This window comes from Conger conger, chromosome 6 (assembly GCF_963514075.1).
Source record: "Conger conger chromosome 6, fConCon1.1, whole genome shotgun sequence".
Lineage (NCBI taxonomy): Eukaryota > Metazoa > Chordata > Actinopteri > Anguilliformes > Congridae > Conger > Conger conger.
Genome location: NC_083765.1, coordinates 12,614,669 through 12,631,102, shown reverse-complemented (window position 1 = coordinate 12,631,102; position 16,434 = coordinate 12,614,669). Strand labels below are relative to the sequence as shown.

Below are 16,434 nucleotides of genomic sequence, written 5' to 3'. Positions count from 1 at the left end.
TGTTTTTCACACAAATCCAAATCCATCAGTCCTTGCTATGTCTAAGATTTTACACCATCATTTATTCAATCAGTTGAACCATATCCTTATAATAGTAGGTTATTGATGAGAGCTTTTATGTTTGTGTCTTGTGCATACATACATAATCCTGGAAGCATTACCAGCTTCCTATAAATGCTGGGCCCAGTCATCGTGATCTAAATTTAGTCATCAGTAGCATTAATCTATATTATACAACAGTTAGTTCTGACCTCGTATTGTTATTGGCTAAGGGTCCAAGGCATGCCAGTATCTCATGATAAGTCACTCCTCACTTAGCAAAACCAAACTGCTATGTTTACATTCGGTTGAGTCATTGTATCGGAAATCATAAACTCGTAACCTAGCAACACTTCAGAAGTTCTCCATTCTGTCCTAAAAATGGCATAATAAAAATTGCCTAAATATAAAATTCTGTATCTGTTACTGTATCTTAAAAAAAAATATATAAAAGTGTTCTATAATTACAATAATAAAGTCAGCCTCATGCCAGCGACCACAGCACAGCAGTGACAATATCTTATGATCAGTTCTGACTTTTAGTCTGGCAATATCAAACTTTGAGTCAGGCTGATAATAAGTAAGAAAGTAACTCTTTCTTATGAAATATTTCATCAATAAAACGACAGAAAATAAAACACTCAACAGATCACAACAGATCAGCTGCTAACATGGCCTGTGTCTTAAAGTCACTTAATCACTCAATAATGTGATTCTGAGCATGCAAGGAACTGGAGTTTAATACAGACAGCAACTCACACATTAGAGTTTAGGAGAAACCAGACAAGTTTATCACACCAGGTTTAACACCACAGCTGATGCTGGACAAGAGAAGCAGATAAAAAGGAAAGTGTTAAAATGTGAAAGGCTCGTGAGAGGCTCTTCTCCTTTCTTTACAGCTATGAGTATCTCAACTCTACAGGCAATGTGCACAAATGTGAAATTAAAGCAGTTGTATTTGTAATTATTGATTATATTTCATCTCTAGAGTGAATTTTGTAGAAAACATACTGGATTAGTATGAAAAAACACAAGAAAGTCCCTGATGGCATTACAATAACAGACTGTTTAATGACTCAGTGCGGTAGTGTGCATAAAAGTGCTATTGTGTAAGGAGCCAGTCCACTGCAGTAGCAAGTGCATGTGAGTCAGTGCACTCCTATATGCATGTGCGTGTGTGTCAGTGCACTCCTGTATGCAAGTTCCTGCACGTGTGTGTGAGAGTGTGTGTGTTCATATGTGTCTGTGTGTGTGCCTTCACGTATGTGAGTTTGTCTGTGTACATTTGTGTGGTGTGTCTGCATTCATGTGAGTGTGCGTGTGTGCTTTCATGTGTGTGTGTGTGTGGGTTTGTGTGGTGTGTATACATTTGTGTGTGTGTGCTTTCATGTGTGTGTGTGCGTTTGTGTGGTGTGTCTGCATTCATGTGTGTGTGTGCGTGTGTGTGCTTTCATGTGTGTGTGTGTTTGTGTGGTGTGTGTGCATTCGTGTGTGTGTGTGGGTTAGTGTGGTGTGTTTACATTCACGTGTATGTGTGTGCTTTCATGTGTGTGTCTGTTTATGTGATGTGTGTGCATTCATGTGTGTGTATGTGTGCTTTCATGTGTGTGTGTGCGTTTGTGTGGTGTGACAGCATTCATGTGTGTGTGCGTTTGTGTGGTGTGTGAGCATTCATGTGTGTGTGCGTTTGTGTGGTGTGTGAGCATTCATGTGTGTGTGCGTTTGTGTGGTGTGTCAGCATTCATGTGTGTGTGTGCGTTTGTGTGGTGTGTGAGCATTTCTGTGTGTGTGCGTTTGTGTGGTGTGTCAGCATTCATGTGTGTGTGTGCGTTTGTGTGGTGTGTGAGCATTCCTGTGTGTGTGTGCGTTTGTGTGGTGTGTCAGCATTCGTGTGTGTGCGTTTGTGTGGTGTGTCAGCATTCATGTGTGTTTGCGTTTGTGTGGTGTGTCAGCATTCATGTGTGTGTGCGTTTGTGTGGTGTGTGAGCATTCCTGTGTGTGTGTGCGTTTGTATGGTGTGTCAGCATTCATGTGTGTGTGTGCGTTTGTGTGGTGTGTCAGCATTCCTGTGTGTGTGCACGCACTTCTTGGAGCGAGCCCTTATCAGGCGGTGCAGAGGAGCCAAGGCCCAGCCCTGGCATTCTGTGGCAGGAAGACCCTCCCCAGCACCAACCATCCCAGGCTTCTCCAGGGACCTGCCTTTCAAAGGGAACACAGTCCCACCCAGCCCCTTCTGACAGAAGCCCGAGTGCCACGCTCCCTCTACATATCTACTGTGCGCACTCAGGAGCCAAGGGCCGGGCGCTCAGAATGGTCCGAGGCTCTGATCACAGTAGGGTGGGGCGATATGGCCAAATTATTACATCATTATATTTTTCATGATTACTGACGGTATGACGGTATTTGGTTTTCCAATGTCATTGTAGATGTAATTTCCTGTGCGGTGAACACTCAGTGAACACATGATTAGGTATTTATTAGACACATTGTTTTGACGTATTAAGTCTTCTGCTGCTGTAGCCTATCCACTTGGAGGTTTGATGCGTTGTGTGTTCAGAGCTGGCCATTCTCCTTGGACCTCTCTCATTAACAAGGCGTTTCTGTCTGCAGAACTGCTCCTCAGTGTAAAATATTAAATAGCATTGATGATGATATTGTAAAACTGCCATTGCATGACTTCATACTGTAAGAAAAACACCCAGCCCAAGATAAGCATCCTCCATCACACGTCCAGTTTCCCTTTCTCCCCATCTACCAGCGTGGAAGCAGTGAGCCTATTCATTCTCCAACCCTGCTCTAAAAAAAATTACCTTAATTCAATAAAGACCAATACACCTGCAACTAACTGCAGCCAACACTGGACCTTCTGTTCAAATAATCTGAATTAATGCCATGCAGTAAAACAGGTTTTCAACAGATCTATTTCCTCTTCCTTTCTCTCAAACCAAATGTGTATATTTTTTCCACAAACAAATGTAGCCAAAGCCTTGCATGCTTAACTAAAGCCCTGTTGTGTCAACTGTATTTGAACCTGTAACTTTATTAGTACCCAAAACTTCCCCTTGATTAGATCATGGAAACCTATGCAAATCTTTATTAAACCTATAAATGGAATTGTAAAACAGGCTGTGTTATCTCCAACTCATATCTAACTATTCCAGAATGCTGGCTACACAGGCTGAGATGGCCACGATTCCGCTAGTGATCAGCTTCAGGTACTAAACCCCTTAAATAAATGCATTTACCTCACAAAGGGACCAAACGTTGCAGAGCACAAAAAAAAATAGTCATAAGCTCGTACTGTTACAATAACTATTTAACTGAAAGAAATGTGCTCACATGAGTGTATTGAGATGGCTCATCCTACAAAAGCTCTGGTTTAGTATAGTGATGTGTCCACTGTGGCTGGCGGGTCTTAAGTGCATAGGAACATTAAGTCATAGCGTTGACTAGGGATGGAGGGCCTCAGTGAGTTTTGCCACACCTTATTGCACAATAATGACTCTTCTGGTGAACTGTGCTTGAAGTAAGAGAAGTGGCAGCATGTGCTTCAGAGAGAAAATTTTGCAGTGTTGAAACAGGGTAGTCTGGGATATTCCGAATCAAGAGAACGTGCAGCAATATGGGGAAAATAATGCCTAACTGCAACTCTTCAAGGCAAAACAGTTGTTGGTAGAGTTTAACATATTTACAGCATGTCCTTATGTTAAAGTAACACAAGAACTACCATGTCTGCTGTTAGTGGCTTCTGTGTACTGTACCATTCATTATAAACAGTTGCTCTCCATGGCTCCCTTATGTTTTTTGTTATTGACACAAGAGGTTTTGAGAAACTTGGGGGGAAAAAAAAGGTTATAGTGACCTATAGTGACCTCTCTTGGCCTGGCCGCCATGGCAACATGACAATGGAATAAATATTGATATGATTTGACCCTCTTGGGGCCAGAGCTGTGTCAGTAGACTATTGCCTGCCTGTTCTCACAGTCTTCACAGCAAACCCCTGAGACTCCTATACTATCTTGGCCTTTGAAGGGAATGTTAATGTATTTGCAACATAAACAAACTGCTGGTTTATCTAGAATCTTCCAGATTGCTAATTGTAGGAGCTAGCTGCCATTGGCCTTCTCTCTGATTCTGGCTTTCTGTCTTCTGTGTCCAAGTAGGTCAAACCCCACAAATTCCCTACTACCATTTCCTTCTTTGATATTGCCCCAGGAATGTCTCTAAAAGCCTATAGCACTACTTATTACACCTCTGAGGTTCTTACGAAGAAAATAAAATAAAATAATTGTTCTGTGTTGCTACATAATACTAGCAGACCATTGAAATTATTCACCCTGGAGATTCAATACAGTAATGAGGGGAAGCTGTTCTAAGAAAAGCATACCACAAGTGTAAAACAGGTCTGCTGAGTCACACACTGCTAAAATTCTGATTAAATGCCACTACCTACAGTGTCCTGCAGTTGCATAATCTACTTGGTATTTTGCCACAGGTAAGTATATTTCTCATCTAACATCTGAAAATAATAACATCTTTGACCCACTGGAAATTGCCCCAATCCTCTGAACTGTAAATTCAGTGTTTGTCTTTCATTCTTGCATCTTTTTATGGTGTAATGGTCTCTTGTCTATTTTCTCTATATCTTAATGCAACACTGTCATCACCTAATGTCTTAGGATGTAGCATAACAATCTGCTATAGAATAATTAATTATTTGCTGAAAACTTCAAGTAAACTGCCTCCTCTTTTATCATTATTATAAGAATAACACTATTGTATCAGGAAGGGTGAGAACAGGGTGTGTTGGCCCACTGCTTTGTGAACAGCTTATCTGAACCATTTAAAGGTGGCCATGATGTATTTAACTAAGGGCACTAGAAATGACAAAAACACAATGCTGGAACCCTGCTGCCTGTCGAGAGAATGTTATTTTTTTCGTTCTCTTTTGCTGTACAGCGTGCGAGAAAGGTCTGGTGAATGTTACAGGAAGTGTTCTACATCTCAGTGTTTTGTGGATTTAAAGCTCACTTCAGGGCACATGTAGCATTTACACAGATGTACCGCATACTGACTACGGTAAACATACAATGGGTCAATATCTCGGTCTCGGTTTCGGTCTCCTCCAAAGGTGATAAGCAAGAGGGATATATCCAGGGAGCATCTTGGAAGGTTTTATTTTCAATGATGGTGGGGAAAACTAGGAAAACTGCTAATCAGATAGAAGAGATCAATCCATTCTTATTTTGCATTACAATGATAATTTTCCACAGCGAATCAAACAACCCCAAAAACCCATTTCAGCCAATGTGGGAACAATTGTAAAAGTATTCCTTGGCTTGATGCCACATTGATGTGGGATAGAAAATGTCAGGATATCGAAGCTGCTCATTTAACCACAAACTTAGTGCATCAAGAACCTCACACTGCAGACCACTAAGAACCAGTAACGCTGCATTGTCTGGATTCCAGATTACGTTAAAAAATAATCCAATTTAAACCCTAGAAGAAAGGTGTGCGCACATTTTAGCCATTCAAGGACTTTTACTAATATCCCAGCAATACACTGTGGGGCAGCCTGTAGCGTAGTGGTTAAGGTAAATGACTGGGACACGCAAGGTCGGTGCTTCGATCCCCGGTGTAGTCACAATAACATCTGCACAGCCATTGGGCCCCTGATCAAGGCCCTTAACCCTGCATTGCTCCAGGGGAGGATTGTCTCCTGCTTAGTCTAATCAACTGTATGCCGCTCTGGATAAGAGCGTCAGCCAAATGCCAATAATGTAATGTAATGTAACTTAGGTATTAGGTGGTCAAACATTAAAAAAATCACCATACCATGTATGTGCAGCATATATGTATATATTTATATCCTTGATGACTTCTATATATCATTTAGAAGATTATCACTTAAAAGCAATGAAATGAGAGGCTAAGATAGAAACAGATCTGCAAGGTAGAGATAGACGGGGCAAACAGAAGCAGAGATTAAAAGACGGAGGCAGATAAATGCGGATGTGGGGAGAGACAGGGAGAGGATGGACAGAAGTAGATGGAGGCGAGGAGACCAGTGAAATAGACCGTGGAGGACAGCAGGTTCTATACCCAAACAAACACCGTTACTGTCCTCGTAACCGCAGCGGCGGTGTGATGGAAATTGTGCGGCTAATGCCTCTGCACTCCCAGGACCTGCTCCACCCACCCCGACTGTGCAGAAAAGCGCTGTGGCCTCAGCCCACTGTAGCATGGCTACAGCCTGAGGTACGCTGTGTTACAATGCTCCAGAGCCCTGCCCCCTCATTACCACCATTTCCCAACAGACTGAGGCTCATGTCCCAATACTTATGTACTGTTCAAAATCCACCAGCAACCAGGAAGCAACCTGCAAGTCCCTCGTGCTCTGTGCTCCACGCATTCCCTGAAGCAGGGTGTGCAACAGACTCCATTTCCCCTCCCTGAAACTGAGGAGGATCCACAGCGTCTAGATGTAAATATGAACAACTTCACTCTCTACTGCTAGCTCCGAGGGCTACTGCATCCACAGTCATTTCATCGCATTACTACATCAAAGAGGCACTGGCTTCAGTCCAAATACAACACTGTTTTTTTCTCTTTCACTTAATGGTTTTGAATTCTTCATTTCCTTTGACTGTGTTCCTCAAGCCCTTTTAGAAGGAATCCATTCTTTGGGACTAAAATAACATCCTCGTTATTCTCTGCACACCCAAGAAAATCCTGATAACATACAGAGGATCTTTCAAAAACCTCCATTGTGGATTCTGAACTTCACCCCTGATCCAATCTCACATTTAGCCCAAATAAAGGAGGACAACCACACCTGGTGCCAAGGGTTGGGTATGATGTCCAGGTGCCTAATGCACAGAAAGTCCAGCCATCAGAACTTCATACATCGCTGGGAGTAGTTCTTCACACTGCACTGCACTAATTGCATTAAACTACATGAAAATTTTGGATATCACATTATGGTAAAAATAGGAGTTGTTATTTTCGGAGAAGTTAGACGGTTGGAACTATAACTGCTGAACACACATGCATCCTTCCATCTTCCGCTGGTTGAGCGCAGTGATCCACAAACCTCCTGAAGGTATCTAGCTCTGGTGCCAGATCTAGCCCTACCTTCAGAAGGTGCGTGGATCTCTACGTGCACCTGGCGGTCGAGCTGCACGTTCACGCCTGTTTTCCATTCTGGTTCCTCAGTGGTGGAATGACTTGCCTACCACTGTCAGAACAGCAGAATCCCTCCCCCTATTTCGACGCAGACTCAAAACCCACCTTTTCAAACTCTACCTTAGTCCTCCCTCCAGATTTTTCCTGCCCCTCCTTTCTGATATCCCTATCCTTGTCTAACCCCCCCCCCCCCCCCCCCAAAAAAAAAAAAAAAAAAATGCACTTCTGATGACAACTATGTTTAGAACAGCATTTCCTGTGTATTTTGCTAGTTTGCTCGATGTGATGCTCTGACTTATGGTAGAACCTATGCACTTGTAAGTCGCTTTGGATTAAAAGCGTCTGCCAAATGACTAAAATGTAAACTGTAAAATGTGTTCCGCGGTTATAGTTCCAACTGTCTAGCTTCTCTGAAAACAAGGTCTCTTTTCTATTTTTCCCGCACACGTACTTAAAAAACACATGATACCTTGTGTAAATAAGAGTTGCAGTAAGGTGTATTTCTTGATTTTGAAGGAGGTTAGCTACTGACTTTTATAGGCTTCAAGTCTTGGCTAAGCTAAGACATTACGCTAACATGGAAACCGAGCCAGTGAATGCACAAAAATGAAAATAAAATCGAACATCTCATCTCAGTCTGGGTAAGTTGAAAAATATTTTCCAAAATGTTATTGTGTTCCTTTAAAGCTGGGTTATAGGGTAGAGATGAGTCGAAAGTAACAGAGGGTGAAAGTAACGTGTGCAATTTCTTGAAAACGATGGGAACTGCAATTACATGATTGCTTCACACAAAATGGTATGGTACAGGTCAAAAACTGTACCATCCATCCATCCATCCATCCATCCATTATCTTAACCCGCTTATCCTGAACAGGGTCGCAGGGGGGCTGGAGCCTATCCCAGCATACATTGGGCGAAAGGCAGGAATACACCCTGGACAGGTTGCCAGTCCATCACAGGGCACACACACCATTCACTCACACACTCACACACTCATACCTATGGGCAATTTAGACTCGCCAATCAGCCTAACCTGCATGTCTTTGGACTGGGAGGAAACCGGAGTACCCGGAGGAAACCCACGCAGACACGGGGAGAACATGCAAACTCCGCACAGAGAGGCCCCAGCCGATGGGGATTCGAACCCAGGACCTCCTTGCTGCGAGGCAGCACTGCTACCCACTGCACCATCCGTGCCGCCCTAAAAAACTGTACCGTAGGTCCTTTTTGATTGTAGAATTGTGTTTACTTGTTTAAGTTTGCAAACATATGTAATTTTCCTAACACATCTAGTGACTAAATGATAGCCTAAGTTTCAAGTTTATTGCTAGCCAGGGAGAAGGGACAGGAGAGAGGGGTGTTCAGAATGACTTTTTCTGGCAAAAAAACAGCACAATTAGTGTACTGCTCCACCATCCTTAAATTCTGCACATGGACATCAGATGATGTAGCCACTGTAATGGTAAATAATCTGCTCTTTTCATAGAATTCTTGGATCTTATCACACAGTGTGACAGCAATAAAAGAAGATATTGTCGGGGCTACATCGCACAGTGCAACATGTAACAATTGTAAAAGACGGCCAATATCGCACAGTGTACTGCACAGCAAGAATGAGTCATGTTGGTTTTATTTAACCAAGTATATAAACCCACTTCCCTGTTTTACTTGTTGGTAGGATATGACCCACAAAACTGATCTCACATTTCGCAATCCGGAAAGGATGCAACACATGATAATAAGGAAAAAACTAATTTGGCAAAATATTTTGCATAATGTTCCCTGCTTTCTGGATCTGGATAGGTTTTTGGGTTGGGCTTCCATAGTATGTGGGCATGAGCATGATGAAGTCAACCGGAAATGTGAAAAGTGCACACTTCGCCAGGGGAGTGGAGGAGGGCGAAGTCGAAGCAGTTTCACTCGTCTACTTCAACATCACTTCACGTCTACTGCCCTGAAGTGGCCTCCTTAGAGCCCCTACAGCTCGACCAGACTTCAGTTGCTCGTATTCTAACTAGAACAAAATTCTTTGAGCACATTACCCCAGTATTAGCATCTATCTATTGGCTACCTATTAAATTTTTCATAGATTTCGAAGTACTCCTCACACTTAATTGGATTTCTCCAATTAATTTAGCTGCTTGGTTCAGGAAGAGAGGTAATTGGTGAAATAAGGTGGTGTAGTGCATGGTTGCAGCAACACTGCGGGCCCCGGACCAGGAGTTGAGTAGTGTGGGATTAGACGCAGATGAACATAATGAAATGCCTCAGGCTTGGGAAAACAGCCACACCCACTACACAAAGAAATATTGCAGCTCAAATGCAACTGATAATTAGTGCAAGCTATTCAGAGAAAACTTCTTGAATGGAATGAAATTAAATAGCCCCAAAGTATGAAACAAACATCTACATGGTGGGAAATACATCCAATCACAAACTCCACATTAACATGGCATTCTACAAACATATGAAACAGAACTTGTAACAATTGGCTACATTTCTCAGTTGTACCTAAAAATAGACTGAAGCTTAGTAGGTTGGTGCCCACACAGCATGCAAATATACTACATACAAATAATATAATGAAAGTGAAGTATTGAGCTCCATGCTCTGACTGGAGTCACATCCAGAAAAGCACAGATTCTGTATTGCTACCAAAGCTGATTTCATAACAAGTAAGTGACCATTCAATCACTTCATAATAATGCTATCATTCAAGTTTCACAATGAACGGCAGTGGAGGTATAATATGTGCTAGCAGTTCCATATGTCATGAGGATCTCAGTGGCACAGATTAATGGAGTCAAATCGTTGGAGTGTAGCGATGTTATAGACAGAATCACATCTATTTAAAGATAATTAGAATGACAATTTTACGCAAATATTTCAGATCTTATTTCTGGACTTATTTAAAGGGTTTTGGTATCAAGGGGAAGGAAATATATTAGAACATAATTATCATAGTTCATTATTCATTTATTGTAAAATAAATACAAATTAACTGTTGCTTGCAGGCCTGCGGGTCTTGTGAAGGAACACTAGCACGGACATGATGGCACTTTGCAGTCACGTTCTCTGGATAGCAGCCTACATGTACCAGCATTTTTCCATGGCTTGGCTAACAGTAGGATTGATGGGCACAGAGCTTCTGCCTGCCCCCTCCATTTCAGGCCCCTGGGGGCCCTCCCACAAATCTCTACGCCAGCTTCTGCCCTCCCTGTGGCCCCGCCCACCCCCACCTATCTGCAGCCCATCTGGACCTATGGAAATCAGAGCTGGTATTTGCCGGCCAAACTGCTCTGTGTGTTCCAACTGCGTACAGAGACTCACAGCAGATCCCTATCAGGAGGAATTGGAACTGGTCACCCGGTCCACTTCCTGCTCTGATTTTGGCCATGCCGACATAAAAGCATATGCAAAAACATAGTATACGGTAGAGAGGCCATTTGCATGTATTGACTCCCCAATGGCCCATGCTTTCCCAAAAAGAAAGAGCTGGACAGTATGCAGTCTGTTTCCTGCCTTGATAAAAAGCTACAGACCCTAATTCCTCCCCCTCATTAAACTGAATGTGTTCAAAGTTCATTCAAATGCAATGCACGGGACTTAGAGACATCTTCATTCAAAATCTCCAGTTATTTATATATATTATTTTAGAAAATTCTGAATACATTTCAGATGGTTAGGTTTGTCCCTTTTCTTTCATCTTAAAAACGAACTTACTCCAACTCTGATCTCAGCCTATAGACTGATTTGTGAAAGTTTTCCTGTTTGACAGTAAAGTTAAACTGGCCAGAGCTCTGTAGCACCTTCCTGAGGTGGTTAGAAAAAGTAGCAGTGAATCTACTGTTTGATAACTGACAAGAACTTTCACAATCCTATTACATTCCTGTGCATCAGAACCAAGAGGAGGTTAATTAATCGTCTTTGAATGTGCGTGTGAGCAATGATAAGGATGCTCTACCCATCCATCCATCCATTATCTGAACCCGCTTATCCTGAACAGGGTCGCAGGGGGGCTGGAGCCTATCCCAGCATACATTGGGCGAGAGGCAGGAATACACCCTGGACAGGTCGCCAGTCCATTGCAGGGCACACACACCATTCACTCACACACTCATACCCACAGGCAATTTAGACTCTCCAATTAGCCTAACCTGCATGTCTTTGGACTGTGGGAGGAAACTGGAGTACCCGGACACGGGGAGAACATGCAAACTCCACACAGAGAGGCCCCAGCTGACCGGGATTCGAACCCAGGACCTCCTTGCTGTGAGGCGGCAGATGCTACCCACTGCACCATCTGTGCCTCCCTGCTCTACCCATTCAAATGAATTTTTTCTTAGTCTTAAGACCGCATAATGTGGACACGGTCTGAATCTTGGTCTCCACCCTCAAATGCTTGGTCTGGCCTTAGCATGTGGTCTTAGGGCAAGACACATGGTCTCTGACAAGTCCAAGTCTCTATCTCCAGCATGCTCAAGACAATTATCACTCCACCACTAGCTTGGGCCATAACGTTGCCACTGCATATAAAATAGCCGTCTACCCCATGGCATCTCAACGACATGGTGATTCTCCCAATGGCTAATTATTTCTAAAGATAGCATCAAAGCAAGCTAAAGAGGCAAGCAATATTTAAAATGTCTTTATATTATTGAAAATCTTTTTGTTCTTAGCATTCTAACTGAGTCTGTATGTTAGCCGTCTAGATATTTAATTTCCTTTATGTTACTGGAAAATTTTGAAGTACACATTCCGTGTGTATAAACATTGTGTTTATATTTAATTGTATTTTAATCTCAGTTTGCTGTTGAAATTGAAGTCAGTCATTGTGAAATGTTCAAAACTTTCAAGAAGACGACGTCCTCTTTCACAAGGTAAATTGTACCATTAATTGAACAAGATATGTCCAGGTTATTGGACTTGTTAACTAGCTAGGTGTTGCCTAACTGACAGAATTGATTAGTCAGCTAACGGGAGTGAAGATTGGGCAATAGCCCCATCACAAATCTGCAGATGGTAGCACTAGCACAGGGCAATTACTTTTTCACAGGGGTGATATGGGTGCTTGATAAGTTTTTCCATTAAATAAATGAAATTATTTATAATAACACCAATTTCCTTGGACAGGGCTTTGGTGACCTTTCACAAGGAAGAGGGTGATACATTTTCAACATCATCCTCATCGTACCCCTTGCTATACTTGATAAGCCGATACTCACCTGCTGATAATAATAAGCCCATTCAGTACTGGAAAAAAACGTTCTCATTTACATGTGCCCTGGTCAATAGACATGACGCAACAAGCAGAACTCTCAAAAGCAATGTTCCGATTGTTTCCACCCCTCCCCCTCCATGCCCCCCCCCCCTTCCCCCTGAGCCAACTCGGCTAACCCCCATCAGTAGGTTTCACTTGCATTTCCCCACTCTTACGGAAATGCTCTCGATGGAGCTAGCTGTGTGAGAGCTCATTTTAAACTGAGTAGCAGAAAACGAAACAAAATCTCTTCTGGATTTTCCGTCCCAGTGAACTGTCTTTAAAAAGTGTGTGTCCACGCTGGAGAGATAAGTACAGCTAAACAGAGAAGTTATGGAATGATTGAAGTGGTGATAGTGGGGAAGACAGGTGCATGTGACTTAATACCAAGCTTGTCCTGAAAACATGCCTGTATCATGTTACCGCTGACTCCATTCTCCCATGAAGGTGAAAATTTAGTAATACCTTCCTACTGAATATCACTGGCTCTTACACCACTGACAACTGAGTCTTCTTGACCAGCCCCTTAAAGAGATAGTGTCCGATATACAGATTACCAAGCAGTTAAAACCCTTCACTGTGACTCCACAAGCCTTAATTATGTTTCCACACAGTGACAGTAGAGAGCATTCATAAGCTTGCACTCTGAGTGGCTTTTGCTAGAACTCTACAGGGCATCTTCGCCCACAACACAACGTGAACAACATTGCTTTCAGAAATCTTGGTTCCGCAGGTCGCTTGCAGTATTAAAATATGGGCCTTTCTGACAACTAGGCCAAGACATACTAAGAGCAAATATTACTTGTATATGACTGAATTGTGAAATCTAACAGTTTTCAGGAACAAAAAACTGCATGCATGCAGACGGCAAAAGCACACACAGCATTTCATCCCCTGTATGCAGTAACAAAGTGCCCTGTTCTCTCACAAACCCCTTCTGAAAAGGCACAAATCACTGGGGGCAAATCAAAAGGGGTGGGTGGAAACCATATTAAAAGGAATAAGGAAAATGGATGCTTCCTTGTTCCGAGACACAGCAGTGATGAGCTGATATAAACGTCAGTGTTTTCCTCTCATTAGTAAAGTTTACGGCCTATTAGCCATTGTCAAACAGGCATGCTGAAATACACTCACTGTTAGGACATTCATGAGATGTACTTTTGTACTTTTCCTGGGCTGCCATATTTGCTCTGTGAAAATCAAGGATGAAAGTTGCTTTGCATGCACTGTGATACCCACCACAAGGTAATAATAAGATATAGAAATAATACAAGTATCACCCAACAATTACTCTCCCTAAAAACACAGAACAATACAAATATGCCAAAATATGTTTTTGTAACATTCTTCCAGGAACATGAATAGCACAATAATATAATAATTTCCTACCTGTATCGACTAAAAGTAGGCATCAGGCTTTGTACACACACACACACACACACACACGCACACGTGCACATAAGCACATACAGAGATGGCAGTTTCACATACAGTTCCCATAATCAACAAGAGACTTTTGTCACTCCTCAAATGGGCCCTGGCTGCCTGCTCCAGAACAGACAGACACCAGACCCTTCAGGAACTCATGATATTTACAATAATGCAGCAGATCTGCAGTCTTGGCATAAACAAGTTAAAACTGCCACCTAAAACAAGGCTGAAACTGGACTCCATAACTGTCATTCAAAATAAAATAGAAGCCACAATTCAGGTACCCATCCACTATTTTAAAGTCATAGACTATTTCACAGCAGGTGGTTAACATTTAACATGTAAAGCCAATACACAATAAGAAACAGCTATAAATCCGATGAAAGTTTCATGAATAAATTGAGGAAATAGTTAATATAGTTAACAATTAACATATAGTTTATTGCGTCATAATGCAAATATTATGCAAAGGTCACATGAGTTTTGGTCTGTGTACAAATGAAATAAAGAAATAAAGAAACAAAAAGTTCCTCTGTTTTACTGGCCATTGATAAGATGCCCTACCACAAATTAAGCGTGTAAAACGCCTATTTTAACGTAGACCATAACTACAGTGCTTTACTGTTAAAAACTGAAAAAACGTACCCGACAGAATCATGTCATACACTGACGTGTACAGTCCATTACAATTAAACCAATAAACATAAATAGATATGACGAGATAAGGACTTTCTGATCACAGTGATTTATCTTGAACTATTCGTTAAAAAAATAATTCATTCATATGTCCGAGTTGTAATGGATGACTTCATTGAATATCGCACGAACACTAAGGTAGCCTGACCCCAGCATGATTTATTTCATTTCAGTAAAAAGATACACTATACGTCTCTTGCGAACTCGATATTTCCTGTGAGTTAACTTTAATTGCATTTGATAAACTATTGTACGGTTCAACAAAAAATATATTGAAATTAGAGATGCCTCAGATGACGGACCCAGTTACCTGCGGGAACAGGTGCAATGCTACTGAAAGCCGTTCTCTCAAAATAAGAACAGAATGCAGGCGAAAATGTCACAGTAAATCCGCAAATAAGGCAATGTGCTACATAAATTCACACTTACCTTTAAAAATACGAGCATAACAAGAAGTGTCTTTAAATAAACCCTTTCTGGCGATTGTGGGCGCCTCATGATGCAGGACAGCCTTGGAAATTCACAATAATAACTTACAAATTCGCCCTGGCATGTCTACTACCTTCACGTTTAGGTCTACTTCTCTTTCTACTTGCGTGCGAGATATCACACTTTTTATTCAATCAAAACAGATTCGATGTGTTACAGCTTCGCGTGCTGCTCTCACTTATGCGGCAGAAGAGTTCAAGGGAGGAAGAAAGTTTTCTCCGACTTTCTGGGTGGAGCGAAAACTACACATATGCTACTGTAGACGTCACATTAGCGACAGTTTTATGGATCCGCCTTTCGCGATACTCTATGACATTAACAACCAAACAAACGTTATTTCTTCACTATCTTTGTCCACTTTGTTGGGTTTCCCCCAGCGGACAGCAAAGGAAGTTGGGTCATTTCAAATAACTCCGCATTCTTGCAGTAACTTCGAAAGCGGGAACCGAGGGACATGTTTTATCTAAACCATTAGCCTAGATCCCTGTGCGTAAGTGAACACGTTATTTACTATAGACATTCTGCTCAAGTGTCGGCTTAATGGGATTTTGGTTAAAATTAATTGGAGTATGATGGAGATCACAAACGTTATACAACATCCCGATAGCGATATGACCATTGCGCTTGCTTTGAAAAGCGTTTTGTTTTTGAATGACAGCATTTTCAACCAGCTAAATGCTATTTATAGTGCAGTTCTTCTGTATTTGGACAGTGGTGCAATTTCTGTTCTTTTGGCTCTATGCTCTAGCACATTGGATTTTAAATGAAACAATGAAAATTTGATTAAATTGCACTATCACCTTTAATTTGAGGGTGTTTACATCCATATTGGGTGATCTGCGTAGGAATTACATCCTTTTTTTGCATAGTCCCTCCATTTTAGGGGACCAGAAGTAATTGGACATTTGGCTTCTCAGCTGTTTCTGATTTGTCAGGTATATTCAATCGATTCCTTGGTGTAGGTCTTGTTTATAGGGTTTTGATTGCCTTTGTAGTCTGTTATTGGCTTCTTCTTGCACTTTCTTTCATTGATATTGTAACTGTTGATTGCAGCAGTGTAGAAAGCATCTTATTTGCTCAAGTACACTCATTGGACGGTGCTTCATCCCACAGCAAGGCAATGATCCCAATATCCCTAAAGATGTTCCAAAGATTTCTCGTTGGTGCACCTATTGTTTGGTCTCTGACAGTTTTTTTTTATTATTTAAAAAAAATGATTTCTTAGCCTCATAATTGCTTCCTTGACTTTCATAGGCACAACACAAATGCCATTAACACCAAAGGTAGGCCTGAAAGCTTTCTTATTCCTGCACCACGAAAGTGATTGAATA

The 16,434-nt window shown here is 41.7% G+C and overlaps 1 protein-coding gene across 1 annotated transcript in view; it reads right to left on the bottom strand.

Annotated features, from left to right (window-relative positions):
- ptprja (protein tyrosine phosphatase receptor type Ja) overlaps positions 1-15,277 on the bottom strand; it is a 45,106-nt gene extending 29,829 nt beyond the window's left edge. The window contains 1 exon segment of the mRNA XM_061245245.1: positions 15,044-15,277. Coding sequence (XP_061101229.1) covers positions 15,044-15,061 — 18 coding nt within the window. The 5' untranslated portion in view covers positions 15,062-15,277.
- Positions 15,278-16,434: the final 1,157 nt, after the last annotated feature.